The 24,902-nt window shown below is 39.4% G+C and overlaps 1 protein-coding gene across 1 annotated transcript in view; it reads right to left on the bottom strand.

The window, feature by feature from the left end:
* SATB2 (SATB homeobox 2) overlaps positions 1 to 24,902 on the bottom strand; it is a 237,093-nt gene that overhangs the window by 186,205 nt on the left and 25,986 nt on the right. The window contains exon 4 of the mRNA XM_060193495.1: positions 14,674 to 14,850. Within this exon, the coding sequence (XP_060049478.1) occupies positions 14,674 to 14,850 (177 nt within the window). The remainder of the gene's footprint in view (positions 1 to 14,673; positions 14,851 to 24,902) is intronic.

The raw sequence follows: 24,902 nt of genomic DNA, 5'->3' as shown, positions 1-24,902 counted from the left end.
AACTGCCACTATGACCAACTACCACAAACAAAACATTGCCAAACACTTCCCTTAGTTCAGAGGAACTAACAAGCTAGACTTTAATAAATTATTTCCACTGATATGATTTTTTATGGGCATTCAATTAGAAATTACAAGATCAGAGTTAAAACAAAGTCAGATGAAATGTTTTTAATTCTCTGCCCTCAGCAATGTTTTACCAAGTACTGCCTACTGAACTCTCAGACATCCCATATAAAGGAAGTCAGGTAGGGCCTTCCCCTTCTCCAACTTGACAATTTCCTCAGCTGACCTACACAGGAGTCCTGAATGCCTAGCTACACATTGTAAATAGCACATATGAATCAAAATATATACATAAGGGGGCCAGGCGTGGCACACCTGGTTGAATGCAAACATTACAGTGCATAAGGCCCCAGATTCAAGCACCGGTCCCCCTTGCAGGGGGAAAGCATTACAAGTGGTGAAGCGGGGCTTCAGGTGTCTCTCTGTCTCTCTCCCTCTCTGTCACCACCTTCCCCCTCGACTTCTGATGGTCTCTACCCAATAAATAAAGATAATTTTTTATTTAAAAAATATATAAATAAAAAGAACACAGAACTAGAGACATTACAGCATTTATTAAGTGATGAACAAGGAGAAAGATTAGCATTATTTTTCCCTTGGCATCCAGTTAGAGAGAAAATGTTTCAGACTGTTGCAAGCTGGTGAACAAACACACACACACACACACACACACACACACACACACACACACACACACACGAGAGAATATTCCACTTCATGTTGTGGCGGTGGGACGAGTACAGAGGCCTGTTAGAGATTTGTGTGGGCCCAATCAGTGTTTTACATCTTGGCTCTTCCAGTACTAATGAGGGTTGACACATGGTTAAGAGCTATTTTGGTTAACTATTTTAGCTCTCTTTTTTTGAGAGTCACAGATTTTTTTTTTTTTTAAGCTGCTTGTTTGTTAAAAGTTTGCTCCAAGGCCTAAAAATTTCTAAATATGCACCTTTTTGTAACACTGCTCTTTTAAAGGGAAAGAAAAAAACTGTGGTGTCCCAAACATGAGAGTTTAATTAAAGAAGCAAAAGTGGGGTAAAAAAGGGAGTGAGCTAAAGAATGAAACCAAGACAAGGCAGAAGGAACTTAAACATTTCCACAGGGACCATGTCAGATGTTCAAGGCAGGAAAGTCTTTTCAGCTCCAGACAGTGTAAGCCTTTTAATGATCCTTCCCCTACCCCCCCAAAAAAAAAAAGTTTGTGATTTTTAAAATTATTTTCTAATGTTTTGACTGAGCTTACTAATTATTTGAAATCATAATATTTCTTGGTATTTATAGGGTTGGGTTTCAATTAAGTTTAGCAAAACAAAAAAATTTGGATTAAAGTAATAAACATGTTATAATTTTTTTTTAAGATTTACTTATTTATGAGAAAAAAAATATCTGGAACCCGAGTAGCATTCTGTCATATGGAAAGCCAAGAACCTAACCAGTAGGGCAGACTTGCAGAAGTGTGCATTCTATTTGCTGAATCACTACCAGTCACTTAGAAAAGCATTTTTAAACTTGCAGTATTCAGTGCTCTGGTAGATAAGGTGCTAGACTCTCAAGCATGAGGTTCCAAGTTCAATCCCACCTGTACATGTACCAGAGTGATATCTTGTTCTTTCTCTCTCCTCCTATCCCTTTCATTAATTAATAAACAAATTAAAATGACTTATTAAAAAAAGACTGCCATATTGAGAGACCTATCAACTGCAACATGTAGGTTTGTCTGGCTTCTCATTTGACCAAACAAATGCTAGAAAAGTATAAAATGAGGGACAAGTTGACCTTGAGTGGTACTATCGTTATGTTTTTGATATAATCTTTATCTATAAAAGTTTTCAAGGGAAATGTTTGTAGATAAATATAAGAAATCAAGAATGGGGAGTCGGGCAGTAGTGCAGAGGGTTAAGCGCACGTGATGCGAAGCGCATAAGGATCCCGGTTCGATCCCCTGGCTCCCCACCTGCAGGAGAGTCGCTTCACAGGCAGTAAAGCAGATCTGCAGGTGTCTGTCTTTCTCTCCCCCTCTCTGTCTTCCCCTCCTCTCTCCATTTCTCTTTGTCCTATCTAACAAAGATGACATCAACAACAACAACTACTACAACAATAAAAAAAACAACAACGAGGGCAACAAAAAGAGAAAATAAATAAATAAATAAATAAATAATTTTTAAAGAAATCAAGAATGTGTCTTTAAAGTGTTAAGGGAGAGCTGGCAGTGGCACAAATGGTAGAGTACACACGCTTGAAGGAAGCCAAGTTCAAGCCCCTGACCCCCTCCTGTGGGGGAAGGGGACCTTCATGAGCAGTGAAGCAGTGCTGCTGGTGTCTCCCTTTCTCTCACTCTCCCTATCTCCCCCTGTCCACTTCCTCCCTATCTTCTTCCCTCTCCATTTCTGTCTCTATCATAATGGGAAAGAGAAAGAAAGAAAAGTAAGGAAGCAAGGAAGGAAGAAAGGAGACAAAAAAAAAAAATCTGCCTGGAACAGTAGACTCCTGCAGATAACACAGCCCCCACAGTAACCCTGGTAGCAATTTAAAAAAAAAGGGGGGGTGCAAAAAGAGGTAGCTTAGAGAACAGTACCTGCATGTGTAAGGTCACAAATTTGATCTATGGCACTATACACACCAGACCTGAGTAGTGCTCGGAACTCTTTCTATATATCTATTTTAGCCTTCAAAATAATGATCTGTTGGGGGGAAGAATGAGAAGAATGAAAACTGACCATGCATTGTCATAGTGCCAGGTGAGTTCGTGAATATATAATACAGTTGACCCATCTCTCCACTGTGCAGTTCATGTTGTCAGGCTAAAACATTTCAGAAAGTTGATTTAAAAACAGAGCATTTCAAGCTGAATAAATTAAAAGTATATTCATTTCTTTTTGTGTTTTCTATTTTTCATTTCTTAAATGAATATAGAGAAAAGTTAAGGCACCAAAGTAAGAACCCTGGGTAGAGGGTGAAGGTTCAGCTTTATGGGGGGGGGGGGGTGCAGAACACAGTCTTTTGGTGGTGAGAATGGTGTTTATGTACACTTCTATTAATGTGTAGTCATACAAATCACTAGGTACTATGAGGGGGAAAAACTGATTGAATGTCTCAAACTTTTTAAATACAGACTGAGTCTTTTTAATGCATAGGCTGAGTCTTTGAATTGTTGACCCTCTTAAAAGCTTAGTCCAGGGAGAACAGAAGCAACCAGTGGCATAGCTATATACAAATAATGTCAAAGGACATAAAATATGGTGATGTGGTGTACGATACAGCAAATCCTACCAAAGGGATTTTTCAAAGTTAACCCAATTGCCAAACAATGTGATTACAGTAATAACTAGCTATTGTCTTCTTAAACCCTAAGACAGCAGGAACCTCCCGCTTCCTCTATAGAGCTTGTATTTCCCCCAGTCCTGCAACCTCTGGGGTGAGTCATGCTTCTCTCAAGTCAAACCAAATGATATTGCATTCGCCGATCTTAACCTAATCAATGCAATGAGTACCACCTCAACATGCTTCACTTCAGACTATGTCCAGAGACATCAGGTATGGAATGTCAACCCCTCACCCTCATTATTCAGGTGAGATCTTTCCTTTCATGGTATTCTCTAATTCCATTCCAGGCAGTTCATTTCCTAACAAAGGCCCAAAACCTAGATATAGACCAGATCCTGTAAGATAGAACATATGTTCACATGTTTCCATAAATTAGGGCAAAATATATACCTGAAAGCAAAAGTACACAATAGTCTGTAGTGAGTCAGTATCAAGTTCCTAATGAAATGTCTACTTAGACTTAGATACCGTCCTCACTGACTTCCTATTATAGTTCTCTCACTCACTCCAAAGCTAACCTTATCAAATCAAGGACTGCAAGAGCTGAATAAGGCCAAGAGACTGGCACACTTTAACGATAACTCTTCAGTCACTATCAGGCCATTCCATCAGCTGGGGCCCTAACTGAGGAGTCCTGAGATTCCCAAACAGACTTGGTGGGCCTAGACCTCAAATAAATCCCTCTCTCCATTTTTACCGGTCTTCTCTATCAGGAACAACACAACAGACCCCTTTGTGGGCCCCCATACGACCTTGCCCTCAACTTGGATCAACAATGGTAGAGAATGTTCTATCTTCTGAAGGGAAGATGGACAACATACTCTATGCTACACCTGAGGAAGATGGGTCGATACTGGGACAGCATAAAATGTTCCTACTTATGACCACAGAATGTGAGCTCAGATCTAGAGGGATGCAGAGGTCACATATGCTCCTAAGCTGATTATGGGCCCCAGATCACATCAAACTGATGGGGTTTACAGTCAACAATATTTATATCCATTTCCCATATTAGGGAGCTACTCTCTTCCCTAATCCAACTTTCCGGTCCTTTTTCCAGCCATGACATCATCTCTCCAGACAATAACTTGGATCCACCTGCATATCAGATTTCAGACTCAGGGGCAAAAGAAAAAAAAAAAAAAACCTTGTATAGCCACAGGCCCTTTGGGATTTAATTAAAATATGCCTACTAGCTATCTACAAAATGGAGGAAACCCCCCCCCCCCCACTCTTCATCTGCACTATTCCAGCCCTTAGGTCCATGACCGGTAAACAATTTGTTTGGCTTTGTATGTTAACTCTCTTGTCAACCACCAGGTTCCAGATGCTAACATGAAGCCAACCAGACTTCCCTGGACAGACAACCCCACCAATGTGTCCTGGAGTTCTGCTTCTCCAGAGCCCTTCCCCACCAGGGAAAGAGAAAGACAGGCTGGGAGTAAAGATCGACCTGTCAACGCCCATGTTCGGCAGGGAAGCAATTACAGAAGCCAGAACTTCCACCTTTACATACCACAATGACCTTGGGTCCATACTCCCAGAGGGTTAAAGAATAGGAAAGCTATCAGGGGAGGGGATGGGATACAGAGTTCTGGTGGCAGGAATTGTGCGAAGTTGTACTCCTCTTATCCTATGGTTTTGTCAATGTTTCCTTTTTATAAATAAAAATTAAAATAATAAAAAAGATAGAGAAAAGTTGAGAGGGAAGGGGAGAGAAAAAGAGAGACAGGGAAGAGAGGGGGGAAAAGAAAGGGAGGGAGAGAGAGGGGAGGAAGGAGGGAAAGTGGAGAGGGAGGGAAGGAAGGAGGGGGGAAGAGAAAGAGAGAGTCCTGTAGCACTGCTTCCCCCTGTAGATGGGACCTGGGGCTTGAAGCGGGTCTTTGTGCATTGTGATGTGCATGCTCAACCAGGTGAGCCTACCCAGCTCCTTTTAAGTGTTTCCATTTTTAATGACAAAATTTATCTTACAAGTAGCTTCTATGTAAATTTATTTTTCCCAATAGTATGTTATAAAGAACTAGTCCATTAGACGGTAATAGTAATATAACATACAAAATAAATTCATAATAAATTAAACAGTTACTTTTTTTTTGGCAGTTACTTTTTATATAGAGCTTTACTATTATGGTTTTTAAACTGTATTCTATTTATTCATATGATTCTTCTCATTCACCTTTTACAATTAGTCTCCCCACAAGTGGTGTTTTCAAATAGAGGGAATCCAGATAAACATGGACAAAATAACACCATGCTTTGAACAGAAGAAATAGATCTCAATGAATACATAACTATTCTTCTGAGTCTAAAAGTTATTACTGGGCGGGCTGTCTTGCCACCAAGAGTACAGTTAAACCATCATTACAGAAGTCACCATAGAAGAATCTAGAAATGGTGACAGATGGCCCAGGAGTTAAGGAGTTAAGCTAGATTTTACTTCAGATAAAAACTGCTAATTCTCATGGTCCGGGATGTGGTACAGTTGCTAAGGCACTAGACTCTCAAGTATGAGGTCCTGAGTTCGATCCCCAGCAGCACATGTACCAGAGTGATGGCTGGTTCTTTCTCTCCTCCTGTCTTTCTCATGAATAAATAAATAAATTATTTTTTTTAAAAAACTGCTAATTCTCTAGGGCTCTCAGGTTGAGAGGTATGATGGTGGAGGAGGGCCTAGGCTGCAGGTCACAGTGTTCTACAGAAAAGTGAAGGCTTTTATAACAATGTATCAATAATTGCATTTACTGTAAATAACTAATTCTCCAAATAAAATAACTAAATAAATGAACTATCAAAAATAAATTGTCTTACCATAAGTGAACCTTAAAAGTCTGTTATTAGGTGGTGCACCTGGTTGAGCACACATGTTACAGTGTGCAAATACATAGGTTTGAGCCCCCAGTCCTCACCTGCAGGGGGAAAGCTTTGTGAGTGATGAAGCAGTGTCGCAGGTGTCTCTCTGTCTTTCCCCCTCTCTCTACCTTCCCTTCCCCTCTCAACTTTCCTCAGTCTCAGCTGGTAGTATGAATCGACCTATCAATGCCCATGTTCAGCGGAGAAGCAATTACAGAAGTCAGACCTTCCACCTTCTGCACCCTATAATGACCCTGGGTCCATACTCCCAGATGGTTTCACTCCTGTCTAGAATACAGAGAAAAGGTACATAGGAACTTGGGAAAAAAAAAAAAAGAGAGAGAGAGAGAGAGAGAGAGAAGAGGAGAAGTAGTAGTAATCAACTTTAGGGCCAAAAGCAAAGAACTTTGTAGGTGTGTGTGGCACAGAGCTGAAGCTGCACAATCTTGCACACCACTATTTACTTACTCATAAAAAGCTTTAAAAGGAGTAAAATAGATTTTAAAAAGTGTTTTCATTTCTAATAAATATTTGCAGAACCTGTGCCGACTAGATTATGTGTCACTCTTCTATAAAGGTACAAAAAATTCCCAATTCCTGACTCCAGATCTACTTACTGAAAACAGTAAGCCAGCACATTTTAGAAATGTGTGTGTCTCCAGGATAATAAATAACTGAGCATCAGTTACATCATTAGCGAGAGATAGACAGGGAGAGAACCAGAGCATCACTCTGTCAGGATTCACACTCAGGACCTCAGGCTCGGCAGCTCAACACTTTATACACTGTGCCACCTCCCAGGCACAGCACAAGTACCACCTTTTCTGTTCTGAAAGAGGCCTTCTGAGGGCAGAAGAGTTTCACAGTGAAAATAAACAGGTGCATATTTAAAATGAAGTCATTGGGCCAGGTGGTGGTACACTTGGTTGAGTGTACATGTTACAGTATACAAAGACCAAGGTTCATGTCCCCATTCCCCACCTGTAGGAGAAAAGCTTTGTCAGTGGTGAAGAGGGGATGCAGGTGTCGCTGTCTCTCTTCCTATCACCCCCTCCCTCTCAATGTCTGTCTCTACAAATAAATAAAGATTTTTTTTTATTTAAGAAAGGATAAATTGTTGGATAGGACAGGGAAATGGAGAGATGAGGGGAAGACAGAGAGGAGGAGAGAAAGACACCCACAGCCCTGCTTCACCACTCGTGAATCTTTCCCTTCTACAGGTGGTACCAGGGGCTTGAACCGGGATCCTTACTCTGGTCTTTGCGCTTTGTGCCACCTGCACTTAACCTGCTGCACTACCACCTGACCCCCGAATTCCTCTTATTCTTGTCACTTTCGGAAACAGATGAGAACTTGAAAAATAGGAGTTAAATTATCTAGGGAATTTCTCCTTTTCCACACTAAATGAAAGATATTTGTTTCTACTGGTGATGATCTTTATTTTATTTTTTTAAAGTTTTTAAAAAATTATCTTATCACAGAAATAATACTTATATGTCATTACCATATATATTATAATACCCAAGTGAACATAATCAGCATATATTTAGCATGCTTCCCTGGGCAGACGACCCCACGAATGTGTCCTGGAGCCCTGCTTCCCCCAGACTCCCACCCTACTAGGGAAAGAGAAAGACAGGCTGGTAGTATCGATCGACCTGTCAACGCCCATGTTCATCAGGGAAGCAATTATAGAAGCCAGACCTTCCACCTTCTACATCCCACAATGACCTTGGGTCCATACTCCCAGAGGGTTAAAGAATACGAAAGCTATTAGGGGAGAGGATGGGATACAGAGTTCTGGTGGTGGGAATTGTGTGGAGTTGTACCCCTCTTATCCTATAGTTTTTGTGTTTCCTTTTTATGAATAAATTTTTTTTTATAAAAGGCCTAATCTTGAGGATTTATCACAAGTAAAAGGCAAGCATTAAGTAAGAGCTGAAAGGGGTTGGGTGGTGGTACACCTGGTTGAGCACACACATTACAGTGTGAAAGCCCTGGCTCCCCACCTACCTGCAGGGGGGAAGGCTTCAGCAGTGGTACAGCAGGTCTGCAGGTGTCTCTGTCTCTCACCTTCTCTATTTCACCCATCCCTCTCAATTCTCTTGCTCACTATCCAGAATAAATAAGAACTGAACATAGCCTAGCTGTGAGTTCCTACTAAGCAGGTTTATCACAGGGTGTGCCTGTGGAAAAGAACACTGGGTCCAGAAAATGAATCCAGGGCCTTAAGATCTCAGCTATTCTACCTAGAAACACTATGCACCTTAAAAGGTGTACTTTTTGGGAGTCAGGCGTTAGCGCAGCAGGTTAAGTGCACATGGCGCAAAGCACAAGGACCGGAGTAAGGATCCCGGTTCGAGCCCCTGGCTCCCCACCTGCAGGGGAGTTGCTTCACAAGCAGTGAAGTGGTGAAGTAGGTCTGCAGATGTCTATCTTTCTCTCCCCATCTCTGTCTTCCCCTCCTCTCTCCATTTCTCTCTGTTATATCCAACAACAACATAAATAACAACAATAATAACTACAACAACAATAAAAAAACAAGGGCAACAAAAGGAAAAATAAATATTTTTTTAAAAAATTTTTAAAGGTGTAATTTTCTTCTTTTTTAAAAAAAAAGTATTTAAATCCATTTATTAATGAGAGGGATAAGAAAAGAAAGAGAAAGAACCATCACTCTGGCACATGTGTTGCTGGGGACTGAACTTGAGACCTCATGCTTAAGAGTCCAACACTTTATCCAATGTGCCACCTCCCACAAAAAGTTGTTCTTAATTTGTCTAAGTTTTCTCATCTCTTGAACTGGAGTCATGTAACTTACTTTAAAGAAGTAAATGGTCATTCTAGATCATCTCTTAAAATAGTGCATAGCATATAGTACTTGCTCAATTACCTAGCACTAAGAAATACCCTGGCTTATACACGTTATAGGAGCTCCTCGTCAACTTATTAGCTTCTTTCCACTCTTTTGCGTATTTGCTTACTTGTGCCAGAGATCTAATCCTGGGCTCCAGGATTAGATCCAAAACATGTGTTTCACATGGAGCTACATCCTCAGTCTCTCTTCTTTCAAACTTCAAAGAAAACAAGAGAAATGTATCTGTATCATGTGCAAGTTTTCACACTTTTCTGGCTATTGCAAAACGCAGACCTGAAAGGATGAAATGGAAAGAAGGAAAAAGTAGAGGCGTACAGGGATTGCTTGCTTTGTGCAACAAGAACCCAAGTCCAAGCTGCTAATCCCCACCTATGGGGGGTTGTATTCATGAGCAGTGATGCAGTGCTCTGTCCCTCTCTCTCTCTTTCTACTTCTCAGGAAAAAGGAAATGGCCACTGGGAACAATGGATTCCTCATGCAGGCACTAAGCCCCAACAATAAGGGAGAGGGGGGGAGGAGATAGAGCTAGAAAGGATGTGATTGATTTAAATTCCAGAATAGGGATGAGGGAGAAACAAAATGGTTATGCAAACAGACTATGATGCCTGAGGCTCCAAGGTCCTAGGTTCAGCCATCTGTACCAACCCACACTGAGCAGTGCTCTTGGAGATGGGAGAGGAAGGGAAGGGAAGGGAAGGGAAGGGAAGGGAAGGGAAGGGAAGGGAAGGGAAGGGAAGGGAAGGGAAGGGAAGGGAAGGGAAGGGAAGGGAAGGGAAGGGAAGGGAAGGGAAGGGAAGGGAAGGGAAGGGAAGGGAAGGGAAGGGAAGGGAAGGGAAGGGAAGGGAAGGGAAGGGAAGGGAAGGGAAGGGAAGGGAACTTCTGGTCCAAAGACAAGGACTCAGAGTCTACCTTATGATGTAAAAAGGTGCTTGTTCTTCAGACTGCAGGCTGCTTGTCCAGGTAAAAGCAAAGAACCTGCTCTCTGGGAGTTTGTATCTCAAAAACAGTGGATGAAGCTTGTTTCTCTTACACTTAAGGATCGCCAAAATTGACTAGTATGTTTTCTGGGAAATGGAGGATTTTGGTCAGCTGGAAGCAACCTGCCCATGATTTAAGACAGTTCTTTACCCTTTCCTACTCCTCAATCTCAAGATCTAGCTTCAAATAAAGAACGTCATAGCTAAAGTGTGTGAAGTGGGCTGGAAATCCTTAATCTTCATTGCAGTGGAATTTCTGCAATGTGTTATTTGGTATTTACTTGTTTGCTTGCTTACTTTAATGGCACTGGGAATGTTCTCTATCATCCTTTAAAAGCAATTTTATTCTTTAACATTTTTTAAATATTTACTTATTTATTTATTTATTTTATTTATTGGATAGAGACAGCCAGAAATAGAGAGGAAAGGGGGTGACAGAGAGGGAGAGAGACAGAGAGACACCTACAGCCTTGCTTCACTACTCACAAAGCTTTCCCCCTGTAGGTGGGGAGCAGGACTCAAACCAGGTCCTTGCACACTATAACATGTGTGCTCAACCAAGGGCATCACTACCAAACCCCAAAGCAAATATTCTTTATTAAAAAGATTATTTTGGGGTGAGGAGACAACATAATGATTATGCAAAAGCCTTTCAAGCCTGAGGCTCTAAGGTCTCAAGTTCAATCCCCAGCACCACCATAAGCCAAGGAGCAGTGTTCTGGGGTGTCTCTCTCTCTCTCCCTCTCCCTCTTTCTCTCTCTTTCCTCTGTCTCTCGGTATCTTTCTGTCTGTATCTACTCTTTATCATTAAAATAAATAAAGACATTGTTAAAAAGAGATTATCTTTAGCTCACCTAGAAGAAATGTCAGAGAAAGAGAAATTGGTTATACTCACAAGAAAGTCAGTCCAGTATCTTGTCACTAGAACTTGAATATCACAAAAATAATGGCATTGCTAATTTTTTTTCTTTTTACAAACAATCTAGAGACTATTCAAACTCAATTACTAAAGTTCCTTCCTGGCGTCACAACATCACAAAAAAAAAAAAGTTTCAAGAATTTGCATTTTTGATTTTATTTTAATTGCCACCAGGGTTATCATGACCTCAGTGCTGGCATTACCAATCCACCTCTCCCTGTAGCCACTTTTTCCTGTTTTTTCTCCTTTTCTGTTTTATTTCAAAGGACAGTGAGAAATTGAGAGGGTTGGGGAGACAGAGAAGGGTAGAGAAAGGTAGATACATACAGATCTGCTTCACTGCTGTAAGCAGGGAGCCTGAGCTCGAATCCAGATACTTGCATGTGGTAGTAGGTGTACCTAAATGGGTACATCCACTGTACAGTCTCTGAGTTTGTTTTTTTTGTTTTTTTTTTGGCAGCTAGGGTTATTGTTGGGGCTTGGTGCCTGCACTATGAATCCACTACTCCTGGGGGTCATTTTTTTCCCCTTTTTGTTATCCTTGTTTTTGTGGGTTTTTTTTTTATGGTTGTTGTTGTTACCATTGTTGTTGTTACTGATGTCCTTGTAGTTGAATAGGACAGAAAGAAATGAAGAGAGGAGGGGAAGACGGAGCGGGGAGAGAGAAAGACAGACACCTGCAGACCTGCTTCACTGCCTGTGAAGTGACTCCCCTGCAGGTGGGGAGCCAGGGGCTCGAACTGGGATCCTTACTCGGGTCCTTGTGCTTCACACCATGTGCTCTTAACCCACTGCCCTACTGCCTGATCCCCCTGAGTTTGCATTTTTAAAGAGAATCAAGAATCCCCTCTAGCCTTGTTGCTTAGTCTTCCCAAATTTTTCCAACAAGAAAGAAGAGTTCAAGGATATCTGCTTTCTCTATTACAAGCTGGTTTGCCAAGAGGTCACCCAGAGACTTCCCCATTTGGGGGAAATTACCTAAACATGGAGCAAACAACCAAAGCAGAGAACTAGACACATCAAAGCTCAGTCCACGAACAGGCATTTTTGTTTTGCCTCCTCCCTTAGCTCCTTTACAGGGCTGCTTGTCCAGCACGTGGAAGACCTATCTCTACGCACTGTCTGGGCTATAATCAACCTGCAGCAGACTACTGATGTTTGATAATCTGAATGACAACAAAGGTCTAATGCATCCATTTCAAAATAAACAATTCTACGTTTTCCCATTTACACGAAACGGAAACCAGCAGCCTAATTTAAAACAATAAACTGCTTTTCTCTCTCCTCTCTCCTCTCTGTAAGATTCTAGTACTGGACTAGTGATAAAGCCTTTGCTTGCCTACAAAGTAGCTGTGACCTAGGGTTCCTTCATAATGTTGACTTGACTTCTTTAAAAATATATAGTATTCTAAACCTCTTAACCAGGGTCTTCAAAAACTTTGAGAAAGCAAATGGTCACATTTCACTTCTTCCTTACAACCACAGGCTACTCATTCAGATAATTCTGCTTGCACATGGAGTCTGTATTTCCTCCTAGGTATTCCACGTTCAGCCCACAATGCCGAATGCAACAGTATGGTTCCCTGGTGCACATTTCCTGAGAGCCCCTTCCTGAGCATGTGCCAAGAATCAAATCTTGGCCACTTAGTGCTCTGGGCTCCACATGTGGGCTCACGGCGCGTTGAGCAGCCTTGCTAACTGAGATGGATAGCCCTGTCAAGCAGGAAGCTGGCACACCAGGATGCGAGCAGTGGGATACAATGACCTTTACATTCAGAGAAAAATATCCCTAAAATGGCATGAAGAGTTGATGGGGTGAGAGTCGAGGGGGAGCTTTTATTGCATTTAGGCACATTGCATGAAATAATAGCAATGGTGTCCAGTACGCAATTTGCTCAGGATCAAATTGTGAGTCCCTCACACAAGAAACAAAGTCACTAGAGACAAGAAATGAATCACCCTTTATCGTGCAGCTCTGAGAGCAGTGGGCTCTGATTCAGTTGTGTCCATGCATCCTGACTGGCCAATAGTGCAAATTCAGGCTGTGCTGGGGCCTTGATGTAACCCAGGAGTTTCTACCAGAACTGAAAAGATGGTCTTTGACTCCATGCTTTCAGATGGGTTGCTTTCCTAAGAGAACTGTATATATTTTATGCATTTAATTAAAAGTTCCGAAAAGTCCTGATCTGTTTAGAGAATCAAGGTCAAGAGTTTAAAATTTTAAAAGCCGTACCCTTGGGTCACCACATTTACAATTTTGTGTGAACTACCAAATCTCTCATATTTTATTTATCTGAATAAATGGAGAATCTGACTGACAGTTCCCAAAAAATATATGAAGAGAAACTCACTTAAAAAATAGCAATGATTTTATGGCACTTACACAGATGCTGAGAAAAGATAATTGGGCTGTCGGAAAAGTCATGAAGTATTTTTTTCTATGCTTTTCTTTTTTATATAAGTTTTTTAACATTTATTTATTTATTCCCTTTTTGTTGCCCTTGTTTTATTGTTGTAGTTATTATTATTATTGTTATTGCTGTCGTTGTTCGATAGGACAGAGAGAAAATGAGAGAGGAGGGAAGACAGAGACGGGGAGAGGAAGGCAGACACCTGCAGATCTGCTTCACCGCCTGTGAAGCGACTCCCCTCGAACCCCGATCCTTATGCTGGTCCTTGTGCTTTGCACCACGTGCGCTTAACCCATTATGCTACCACCCTGCCCCCTTTTTTCTATGCTTTTCCAAGCAAAAGTATGCTGTGACTTTTCCAACAACCCAATAGTAGTACATGGGATTGACTATAAAAAAAAAAAAAAAAGCTAGAACAGAAAAATCAGCCTTTTTTATCTTCTATTTATAACCACTATCAAAAACAATACAATTCAATCACATCAGTTGAAAAATACTGATAATCATCCTACTGAATTCAAAAATGTGATGTGTGATTTTTTTCCATTCTTAAAGGTTTGGGTATTGTTTGTGTTGTTATTTTTCTAGTCAATTCTTGGACATGAAAGAATAATAAGCTACGCTTCAGAGTGAAGCAACACAAGCTCACAATGGGTAACCCAGTGCTATGCATTGCATGCTGGGAAAAAAACAATGATTTTTAGCATTTAATTAAAAAGGTTAAAATAATTTGTCACAAAGACATTAAGATGTTTCTTTAGTAAACAGACTGCAGCAAAGCTATAGAATAGTTTTCAGAGATTAGAATCTATGGAAAGGTACATCCACTTTCTTCTGTATAGTGCATGAGCCTAAAGCTGTGAATAAATTCAGGAAACTGAAAGCTTACTAATTATGTACTAAACTTAGGGTCAATCAGGAATCAAATATATCAGCACATGCTCTGGGAATACCAACTCCAATTAGAGAATTTGTGACAGTTGTCAAATGCAAAAAGCCAACAAACAAAAACTTTGAAATACAAGTTGATTTTGATGACTCTGGAGTTGTTGGTCAAATGTTTCCCTAAGCAACTGGAAAACAAGGAAGACACACTGGATTTCACTGCTTGGGGAAAGACACTATTGCTGATCAATGCACTCCCAGCCTTTGTTTGGAAAATGATTTACGGGAACACCTTCATCCTCAAATCATGGCAAGGGAGGGAGTGAGGGAAGAGAAAGAGAGAGAGAGAGAGAGATGCATTACTACCTTGAGCCTGAGCTGCAGAGCTGTGGGAGTAGCCCAGGGCCAGCAGCGCCGTCTCCACCAGCTGGCTAAAAAGCACATCTTTTCGGACCAAGACGAACTCAGCATGTTCTTCCCTGTTGTCATATTCCAGAGAGCCGTCCAACTGCTCCACCACACAGAAAACAGGAATCATCAAACCTGGAGGGGAAAGGCAAAAGCAAAACACAAACATTACATAGCAAATCTCAGTCACCATGATGAGAAGGGAAGAGACAGTTATAAAAGTCATCCATCTGTGATGGACTTAGTGGTGTAGATTAAACAAATCTCTTAGTTGAATGGGTCTAATGGGGAAGCTTTGGGTCTGTTATTTTCCCCTCCATTATAATCAAACTGCAGCAGAATTGCCCAGGGCAGTGACTGATAGCCAGCCTCAGATTCTAATCATTAAAAAAGTAAGGTGCAAAAATCAGAGACCACATGTCCATAGCTGACACACAGGGGAGGTGAAGGCAGACTCTCCAGTCCTTCCTGTCTACCAGTTTATTCTTAAATAATCAGTCCTCATACTTTCGGATCAGATCTGCTTTTGGCTGGAATACATCTTAATATGTACCAAAAAGACGATACTGAAAAGAAGTCTTTTATGTTTTTTCTAAATCCTGGTAAACAGGCTATCAATTAATCTAAAAGTGTCTTCACTAACATTTAACTTGTGTCAATATACACTCCCAAATGCAAAAACCCTATCCCTTTAAAAATTACTATAATACACCAACAATGATTACTACTGAAAGGAGATATTCTTGTGTTTCAGAGAAAAGTAAACTACCCCAAAGAATAAAGCAAATTAGTCTAGTTGAAAATCTGTTGAAATATGTTGTCACTGAAATATTTCTCTGCTTTGTATCAAAGTGTGAAAAGCTTAAAAAAAATGTTTAATTTGCCAAAGATTTTTTTATAAACTGTTTTTTATTTAAAAAAAACTCATATGGGCACTTAAATCTAAACATAGCAAAAGCATGGGGAGATCAAAGTTTTACCAATATGCAAGCAATAAACACGGACTCTGCCCTACATAATTCACATAAATTAGTATGCTATGGGATAAAGACCTGGTCTAGGTCTTCTCTTTGTGTATGAAAAAAAATTCAAAAGTTATGAAGAATTACTGGGCAGGCAGAAAAATGAGAGAGGCCAAGGATTAGCTGGTCATTTTGAAGATACTTTACAAAATAATAAAATAAAACTTCTTTGAAGACAACATAAAAATATAAGCCTCTTGACACAGAATGCATACAAGCTATTCTAAAAGGCTCCCTGATCCCGAGGCTCTAGAAGCCTCCTGACTCACTCAGATCTGAAAGGCAGTGGGTGGGGGCAGACGCTGCAAACTACCAGGTCACAGATTCTAGAGTTTTGTTCTAAAAGATAATACAATGGTGTAACTGGTTCCCATGTGCTAATTATTATTATTAAAGATAATAATTATTGGGTGTAATTATTAAATATAATCATTATTAACAATAATTATACTCATTATGAGTTCTTATCATTAAAGATCATGTAATTATTATTAAGCCTGCACAACAGCCCAACAAGTCACACCGTACCCCTATCTGGGACAACTATTAACTCACTGTTTTTGCTTAAGGACAACAAAGCATAATAATTATTAATGGCAAGCATACTTTTCATGGTAAAGATTTATGAAGAAGTAAAAATAGGGGTACAATAGGTGGACTGGTTTTAGACAATGAAGTAAATTTAGTCTGGCCACACGTACAATACTATGATCAGAAGCTGCTCATCTGATGCTTGTTTAATAATGCCTACTTTCCCCAGAATGTACAGAAGACAAATAAGAAATAATGTTGGGAGTGAGGCGGAAGCACAGTGGGTTAAGTGCTGGTAGTGCAAAGCACAAGGACCGACCGGCATAAGGATCCCAGTTCAAGCCCCGGCTCCCCACCTGCAGGGGAGTCGCTTCACAGGCGGTGAAGCAGATCTCCAGGTGTCTGTCTTTCTCTCCCCCTGTCTTCCCCTCCTCTCTCCATTTCTCTCTGTCCTATACAACAACGACATCAATAACCACAACTATGTTAAACAACAAGGGCAACAAAAAGGGAAAATGAAAAATAAATAAATAAATAGAGATAATGTTGAAGGGTGGGGGTATAGCATAATGGTTATGCAAAGAGACTTTCATGCCTGAAGCTCTCAAGTCCCAGGTTCCATCCCCCATACTACCATAAGCCAAAGCTGAGCAGTGCTCTGCTAAAAAAAAGAGAAAAAGAAATAATGTTGAGTTGCTCAAAAGCATCTCCATGGTTATTCAGTCTGTTTTCCTTCTACCCCACCACCTACCACATACCAGCTTTCCCCCACAGATCCAGTGATACAAATGAGAGGAAGTCAGATGTGGTTCCTGATCTCCCCATTGCTGGCAGCCTCCCTAAGTAAGCACATTGGCATTATTATATAGGTCCTAGCCAGGAGAGTCCTTACCAGCAGGGAATAACCTCCATTTAGAGCTTTTAACTCTTACACAGGAGTGTATCTTTGTCCAAAGAAGCAGGTTGACTTCTAATTTCAATGATTTAAGTATATGCACACATACATCCATGTAATCAGTGGTGACAGAAGCTATTTTACCACTAATACTGTGTATACATAGGTCTGAATGCTGAAAATGCATATGTGGTTCCTAATGTCAACATCTGAGTGTCACACATCTGGGAGTCACAGATAAGACCTTTCAATGAATCCAGCTGTTCCATAAGGCATTGTGTGTCCATTACTTCAAAACCATAAATCTTTCTCAAAACTAGGGTCAAGTGGGAAGACATAGACCCTACAAGTTTTTTTTTTTTTTTTTTTTAGATAATATGTACAGTTTGATGAGTCTGACATGAAATACAATATTAAAGCTTAAGGATCTGGCCTACACCCTATAAGGGCTTATGTTCTCAAAGTGTCAATTATTTCCTAAGCATTTGGGTTTGATGACTGAAGGAAGTAATTATCTGACACGACAGCAATAAACTACTTATAGTCCAAAAGTAAGTGACCATTCCTCATAGAAATTGCTACTTAAAAAAAAAAAAGTTCATAAAATATTCTGGGGTCAAAGTTATCCATAAATAAGTAATAACTTGTCTTAATAATAATAATTTGTCTTAATATATGAGACAGCCAAGGTTTTCATAAAAGTGGTATATTGTTATATTTTACCTAAGCAGGGTCAATAAAACAGATCACATGAATAGTGAGTGCACTGCTTTGCTATATGCACAACTCAGGTTCAAGCATATCTCTTGTAATCTCCCATTTTCTCTCTCTCTCTCTCTCTCTCTCTCTGCAGGTGTGTGTGTTTATGTGTAGGTCTTTATCTCTGTCTCTATCCAAAAAATAAACTCTACAAAAATATAATTCTTTACTAGATGTAGTCAAAGCAATCACAAAAAAATGCAAGGGTTTTTTTGTGTTTCTTTTTTGGTTTTGTTTTATTTCTTTCATATGGGAGGGAGGGGGAGAGGGAAAGGGGAAAGGAAGGGGAGTGAGATGGGGGACTAGAGGGAAGAGGGGGAATAAAGGTGAAGTCAGCACACTGCTCTGGAGTGTGAAGTTCCAGGGAGCAAACTGAGACAGGCAAGTTTCTGTTCTACCACTTGAATTATTTCTCTGGTAGTTGAAATATAGGTTTATAGAAAAATAAAAGGTAGGAAAATGTACATACAAGTTAAAATGTAAGAGAAATAAAAACAATGAAATAATACTGAACAATTATATGCCACCAAGCTAGAGAACCTGGAAGAAATGAACAATTTCCTAGATACCTACCAACTTCCAAAACTAAGTAAAGAGGAAGTAGATAACATGAACAGGCCCATCACAGCTAATGAAATTGAAATAGTTATCAGAAATATTCCCAAAAATAAAACTCCTGGACCAGATGGTTTTACAAGTGAATTCTACAAAACCTTTAAATAAGAACTAATACCTCTACTTTTCATAGTCTTCCAGAAGATTGAAGACACTGGAATACTCCCTTCCAGCTTCTATGAAGCCAACATCACCCTGATACCAAAAGCAGACAGGGACACAACCAAAAAAAAAAACTACAGGCCAATAGCTCTGATGAACATAGATGCGAAAATATTGAAGAAAATTCTAGCCAACCGGATACAGCAGTATATTAAAAGATTGTTCATCATGACCAACCAGGAATGCAAGATTGGTTTAATATGCATATACCAATCAATGTGATCCACCACATCAACAAAAGCAAGACCAAAAACCACATGGTCATATCAATAGATGCAGAGAAAGCCTTTGACAAAATACAACATCCCTTTATGATCAAAACACTACAAAAAATGGGAATAGATGGAAAATTCCGAAGATAGTGGAGTCTATATATAGCAAACCTACAGCCAATATTACACTCAATGGTGAAAAACTGGAAGGATTTCAACTCAGATGAGGTACTAGACAGGGATGTCCACTATCACCATTATTAAGTTCTTACCATAGCAATCAGGCAGGAGCAAGGAATTAAAGAGATACAGATTGGAAGAGAAGAAGTCAAACTCTCCCTATTTGTAGATGACATATAATATAGTATACACAGGAAAACCTAAGGAATCTAGCAAGAAGCTTTTGGAAATCATCAGGCAATACAGTAAGGTGTCAGGCTACAAAATTAACATTCAAAATCAGTGGCATTCCTCTATGTAAACGCTAAGTTAGAAGAAGTTGAAATCCTGAAATCAATTCCTTTTACTATAGCAACAAAAACAATAAAATATCTAGGAATAAACCTAACCAAAGAAGTGAAAGACTTGCATATTGAAAATTATGAGTCACTACTCAAACTGAAAAAGACACAAAGAAGTAGAAAGATATTCCATGTTCATGGGTTGGAAGAATTAACATCATCAAAATGAATATACTATACACAGCCATATACAAATTTAATGTTATCCACATCAAGATCCCAACCACATTTTTAGGAGAATAGAACAAATGCTACAAATGTTTATCTGGAACCAGAAAAGACCTAGAATTGCCAAAACAATCTTGAGAAAAAAGAACAGAAATGGAAGCATCACACTCCCAGATCTCAAATTTTATTATAAGGCCATTGTCATCAAAACTGCTTGGTACTGGAACATGAATAGACATACTGACCAGTGGAATAGAATTGAGAACCCCACACCTATGGACATCTAATCTTTGACAAAGGTAGCCAGACTATTAAATGGGGAAAGCAGAGTCTCCTCAACAAATGGTGTTGGAAACAATGGGTTGAAACATGCAGAAGAATGAAACTGAACCACTATATTTCACCAAATACAAAAGTAAATTCCAGGTGGATCAAGGACTTGGATGCTAGAACACAAACTATCAGATACTTAGAAGAAAATATTGGCAGAATTCTTTTCTGCATAAATTTTAAAGGCATCTTCAATGAAACAAGAAACAAAGAAGACTAAGGCAAGCATAAACCTATGGGACTACATCAAATTAAAAAGCATCATCACAGCAAAAGAAACCACTACCCAAACCAAGAGACCCCTCACAGAATGGGAGAAGATCTTTACATACCATATATCAGACAAGAGGCTAATAAACAGAATATATTTAAAAAAAAAACTTGCAAATCTCAAGAACAAGACAACAAATAAGCCCATGCAAAAATGGGGAAGGACATGGACAGAATATTCACTACAGAAGAGATTCAAAAGGCCGAGAAACACATGAAAAAATGCTCCAAGTCTCTGATTGTCAGAGAAATGCAAATACAGACAATAATGAGATACCACTTCACTCCTGTGAGAATGTCATACATCAGAAAAAGTAACAGCAGCAAATGCTGGAAAGGTTGTGATGTCAAAGGAACCCTCCTACACTGCTGGTAGCAATGTCAATTGGTCCAACCTCTGTGGAGAACAGTCTGGAGAACTCTCAGAAGGCTAGAAATGGACCTACCCTATGATCCTGCAATTCCTCTCCTGGGGATATATCCTAAGGAACCCAACACACCCATCCAAAAAGATCTGTGTACACATATGTTCTTGGCAGCACAATTTGTAATAGCCAAAACCTGGAAGCAACCCAGGTGTCCAACAACAGTTGAGCGGCTGAGCAAGTTGTGGTATGTATATATATATACTACTCAGCCATAATAAATGGTGACTTCACCGTTTTCAGCCGATATTGGGTGGACCTTGAAAAATTCATGTTAAGTGAAATAAGTCAGAAACAGAAGGATGAATATGGGATGATCTCATTCTCAGGCAGAAGTTGAAAAACAAGATCAGAAAAGAAAACACAAGTAGAACCTGAACTGGAATTGGTGTATTGCACCAAAGAAAAAGACCCTGGGGTGGATGGGTGGGTGGGGAGAATACAGATCCAAGAAGGATGACAGAGGACCTAGTGGGGGTTGTATTGTTATATGGAAAACTGGGAAATGTTATGCATGTACAAACTATTGTATTTACTGTAGAATGTAAAACATTAATTCCCCGATAAAGAAACTTTAAAAATAAAAATTAAAAATTAAAAAAATTAAAAAAAAATTCAGTCCATGTTTTCTGTGGAAACCCTGCCAGACCACAGGGCAATGCACAAGTACTGTGGACAGAAAACCATTGGTTTATCACTGTGAAGGCCACTGAGGCTGATGAATGTGTGACTAAAGTGTTAAACTACACTGAACACACATGGTGGAGCATGGAGGTCTTAGCAGCAGGCCTACCTATCTCCTGTTATGAGTGACCTAACATCTTCCATAAATTCACAATAGACACAAAATATTTACTGGTCCCAGAATCAAAACACCTCTGAAGAAAAATACAGCCCATATGCAAGTTTGAATATATCAAAAAAAAATAAAAATTTAAGCTCAACTGTATTGTGTTAAGTATCCCTGAATTCAAAATTAAACTCCTTTGGAGCTCTAAGGTGGATTAGAAATGTGCATGTTAATACATCTTGTGACTCAGTGGCCTATTAAAATGACTATGCCATCCTTCATTGATAGTGGGGTTTTTGTCCTTCTGTGTGTAAAATTTCGCTTTGAAGATTTCTGAAAAAACAATATTTCAACGAGTGCTTATGCAGAGATCTGTCTGTTGCTACTCTCATTCTCATTAGCCTCTCTGGCAAAGCTATTCGTAACTCAAGAGTCCCACGAGTCAAAAATTAAGTCAATAAAAACTCTCTTTTACACTTTCATCATCAGCTCAGATTCTGGGCTCTACTTAAATATTACTTTAAGAATTAAAATTACACACACACACACACACCTTGATTAATTTCTCCAGTGTAGTGTTAAGGAAGGTTAACAGTACTGAGTTTATCTCTAGCAAGGAATTAATAAAGGAGTCAAGCACTCTGTTCTCAATAAGACAAGACTACCCAGATTTCTAGAGGGAATATTTCATAGCACAAGCATGTTTTCTTTGGGGAGTGTAACTCACCAAAATTATTAAAAATTGAGATCAAACACTGGTGCAAAGCCCCAAAGGAAATCATACTTGAGTGGAGAGATTGTTATCAAATAAAAACCTGAAAAGGTAAAGTTTTTATACAGAGGCAAAAAGATTTTTCTCCTATACAAACAAGAAATCTTGCTATCTATACTTAAGATTAAGTACAATACTGTGGCTATTTAATAGATGTGCAGCAATCATCACGTGAAATGAATATACATTTCACAAAGCTCAGTTTAAGCAGACAGGCAAGCCATCACTATCCTTTCCCAACTACTAACAGCCACTCTCAGTTTTGTTCCCGACAAATGTCTCCACTGAGATGTAATCCCAACAAATGCTTGCAAGGGTAACACTGGCAAGGAGAAAAAGAAAAAAGCAGGAGGAGAAAGACCAAGGAAGTTAAAATGAGAGTGTGCATTCTGTAGTTCCCAAAGGGGATACTGAGATCTCCTGACTGTAATACATATGAAATTCTTATTGTAGCTGAGGTGAAGTTAATAAAACCCAGCATACAGACCTGGGAAACCAGGCTCCCCACTGAGGGACGACTTCCAAGACAGGATAATTTAGGTGTATGTTCACCCATGTAATGTATAGCAATTGCTTAAAAAGAAAAACAGAGAGCTAGAATCTTATTTTCACTGGATAATTCTAAGACATTATAATGAAAGAAATATAATGAAATATATGAAATGAAATGAAATAAAGAAATATAATGAAAGAAAACATAAATTTAATATAAAAACCCTAAAGAGACCATTTAAGTCACTGAATATACATCTATTGGAAAATCTCATTTTTATCTTTAATGGTAGCCAAAAGGTTCCACCCAAAGAGGAATGTTCTTCCACAATTAACTGTCTTTGACAAGTGTCAAACCCAAAGTGATCGGAACAAACAAGCAAAAAAAAAAAAAAAAGTGATAAATCTTTACTCACCTTTATCCTAATGAAAACTTTAAGTTGCTTAAAGCAAAAATCCTTGAAAAAGACAATCTATCATTTTTAATTTGGGGAAAATTCTAGATACGAATTATTTTGATTTCCAACAACAGTTCTTTTTCCCAGGATTTACTGAATTCATAAGTTCTTTGACTCTAAAATAATTTCTGAACCACAAAATGAAACATATTAGTGGAGTTCTCTATCCCCCCCTGCAGAAAAGGCCACAGTTTCAAAATAACTCTGTCAAAAAACACAAAATAACAGAAGGCCAAGTCAAACACTCCTTTTCAAGGTCTGCATTAAAAGAGAAAAGGGCTGGGCGGTGACACACCTGGTTGAGCACACAATGTACAAGGACCCAGGTTTAAGCCCCCAGGCCCCACCTGCAGAGGGAAAGCTTTGGGAGTAGTAAAGCAGTGAAGCAGGTGTCTCTCTATCTCTCTCCCTCTCTATATCCCCCTTCCCTCTCAATTTCTGGCTGTCTCTATCCAATAAATAAATAAATAAGGATTTTAAAAAAGAGAAAGGGAAAAAAGGAACTTAGGGGGATTTGCTTGTGGGTGAACCCCATCACAGCCAAAGAGGTCTTGTCTGTCATAATGAGAGCTATGTTATGTCAGCATCATCTCTGTCTAAACAGAGATAATGATCATAAAGGAAGTATCCCTAAATAGAAGTTTAGCCCTTTATTTTGCTAGCAGAAATATTCAATAGATCGTGACAAACAGGTATGTTTATTACACACACACAAGCGGGTGCCTGTGAGAAAGATGAGTGCTACATTCTATCAAGGAAAGTGCATAGCCACATCACAGAAGCTTTGGTTAAAAAGAACTGTCTCTTTCAAACTCGCTTTCAAGCTACACATTAATTCTCAATGTAATTATGTTTGACAGAATATAAGCTCTTGGCAGTTAACTTGTTTACAATAAATGCTTACTTTGGGTACATGGACTGTATGTCAGTCTTATAAATATCAAACACCAACCTACAACAGTCCCATTATGAGACTGAGGATTATTCTGTCATAAATCCTTTTATTGGGGGGGGCCAAGGGAATTACTTTTCAGCTTGTTTTCCACTAACCATTTCAAACAGTGTGAAAAAAGGGGACGTTTATACTTTGACCCGATGCTAATTGGAGTTCTATACATTTCCATAGGGGAGTGTGTGGTATCAACCCTGAAGGTACAAGACAGTTTTGTCTCAGCTGCACAAATCATAATAATAATAATAATATAAATATAAAATATTCCTGCAACAAAAAGTTTTCAGTCAAGGTGACAGAATTTTCCTACAGTTCTTTTTCTCCCCTAAGTCTCTGGGGAACTAATGAATCTTTGTGATAGCACTGGCAGACTTTCAAGGGTTAAGTTCTAGTTTGAGGTGGTGGGGCAGGGCAGGCTTTCCTAGTTAGCTGTAAAAATGTGCTTAAGGGCAAACTTAATATGTGAATGGACCTGTAAATTGAGTCCATTTGCTAAATGTTACCTGGAGATTTCATTTCAGAAGGAAAAATAATCAGAATCACCTTCTTGACTCCTGTAAAGAGCCTATGCTTGGGTCTTAAATGTAGAGTAGTTTCCCTTTCGGAGAACAATTTGCTCTTTTCATACTCCCTCAATAATAAACGGTATTTGGTCTTTTAATGTTACATTTACCTAACAACTGTCTTGTAAACTAGACTTAGGTAAGCTTCAAGCACCCTGTTCAACCCCACTCTCCTCCGTGAGCACTACTACTCTCCAGAAACACTGGAAGCATCTTCTGCTTTTCAGATGATGACAATTCACTACTGCAG

This window comes from Erinaceus europaeus, chromosome 7 (assembly GCF_950295315.1).
Source record: "Erinaceus europaeus chromosome 7, mEriEur2.1, whole genome shotgun sequence".
Lineage (NCBI taxonomy): Eukaryota > Metazoa > Chordata > Mammalia > Eulipotyphla > Erinaceidae > Erinaceus > Erinaceus europaeus.
This window is presented reverse-complemented; position numbering and strand designations above follow the sequence as displayed.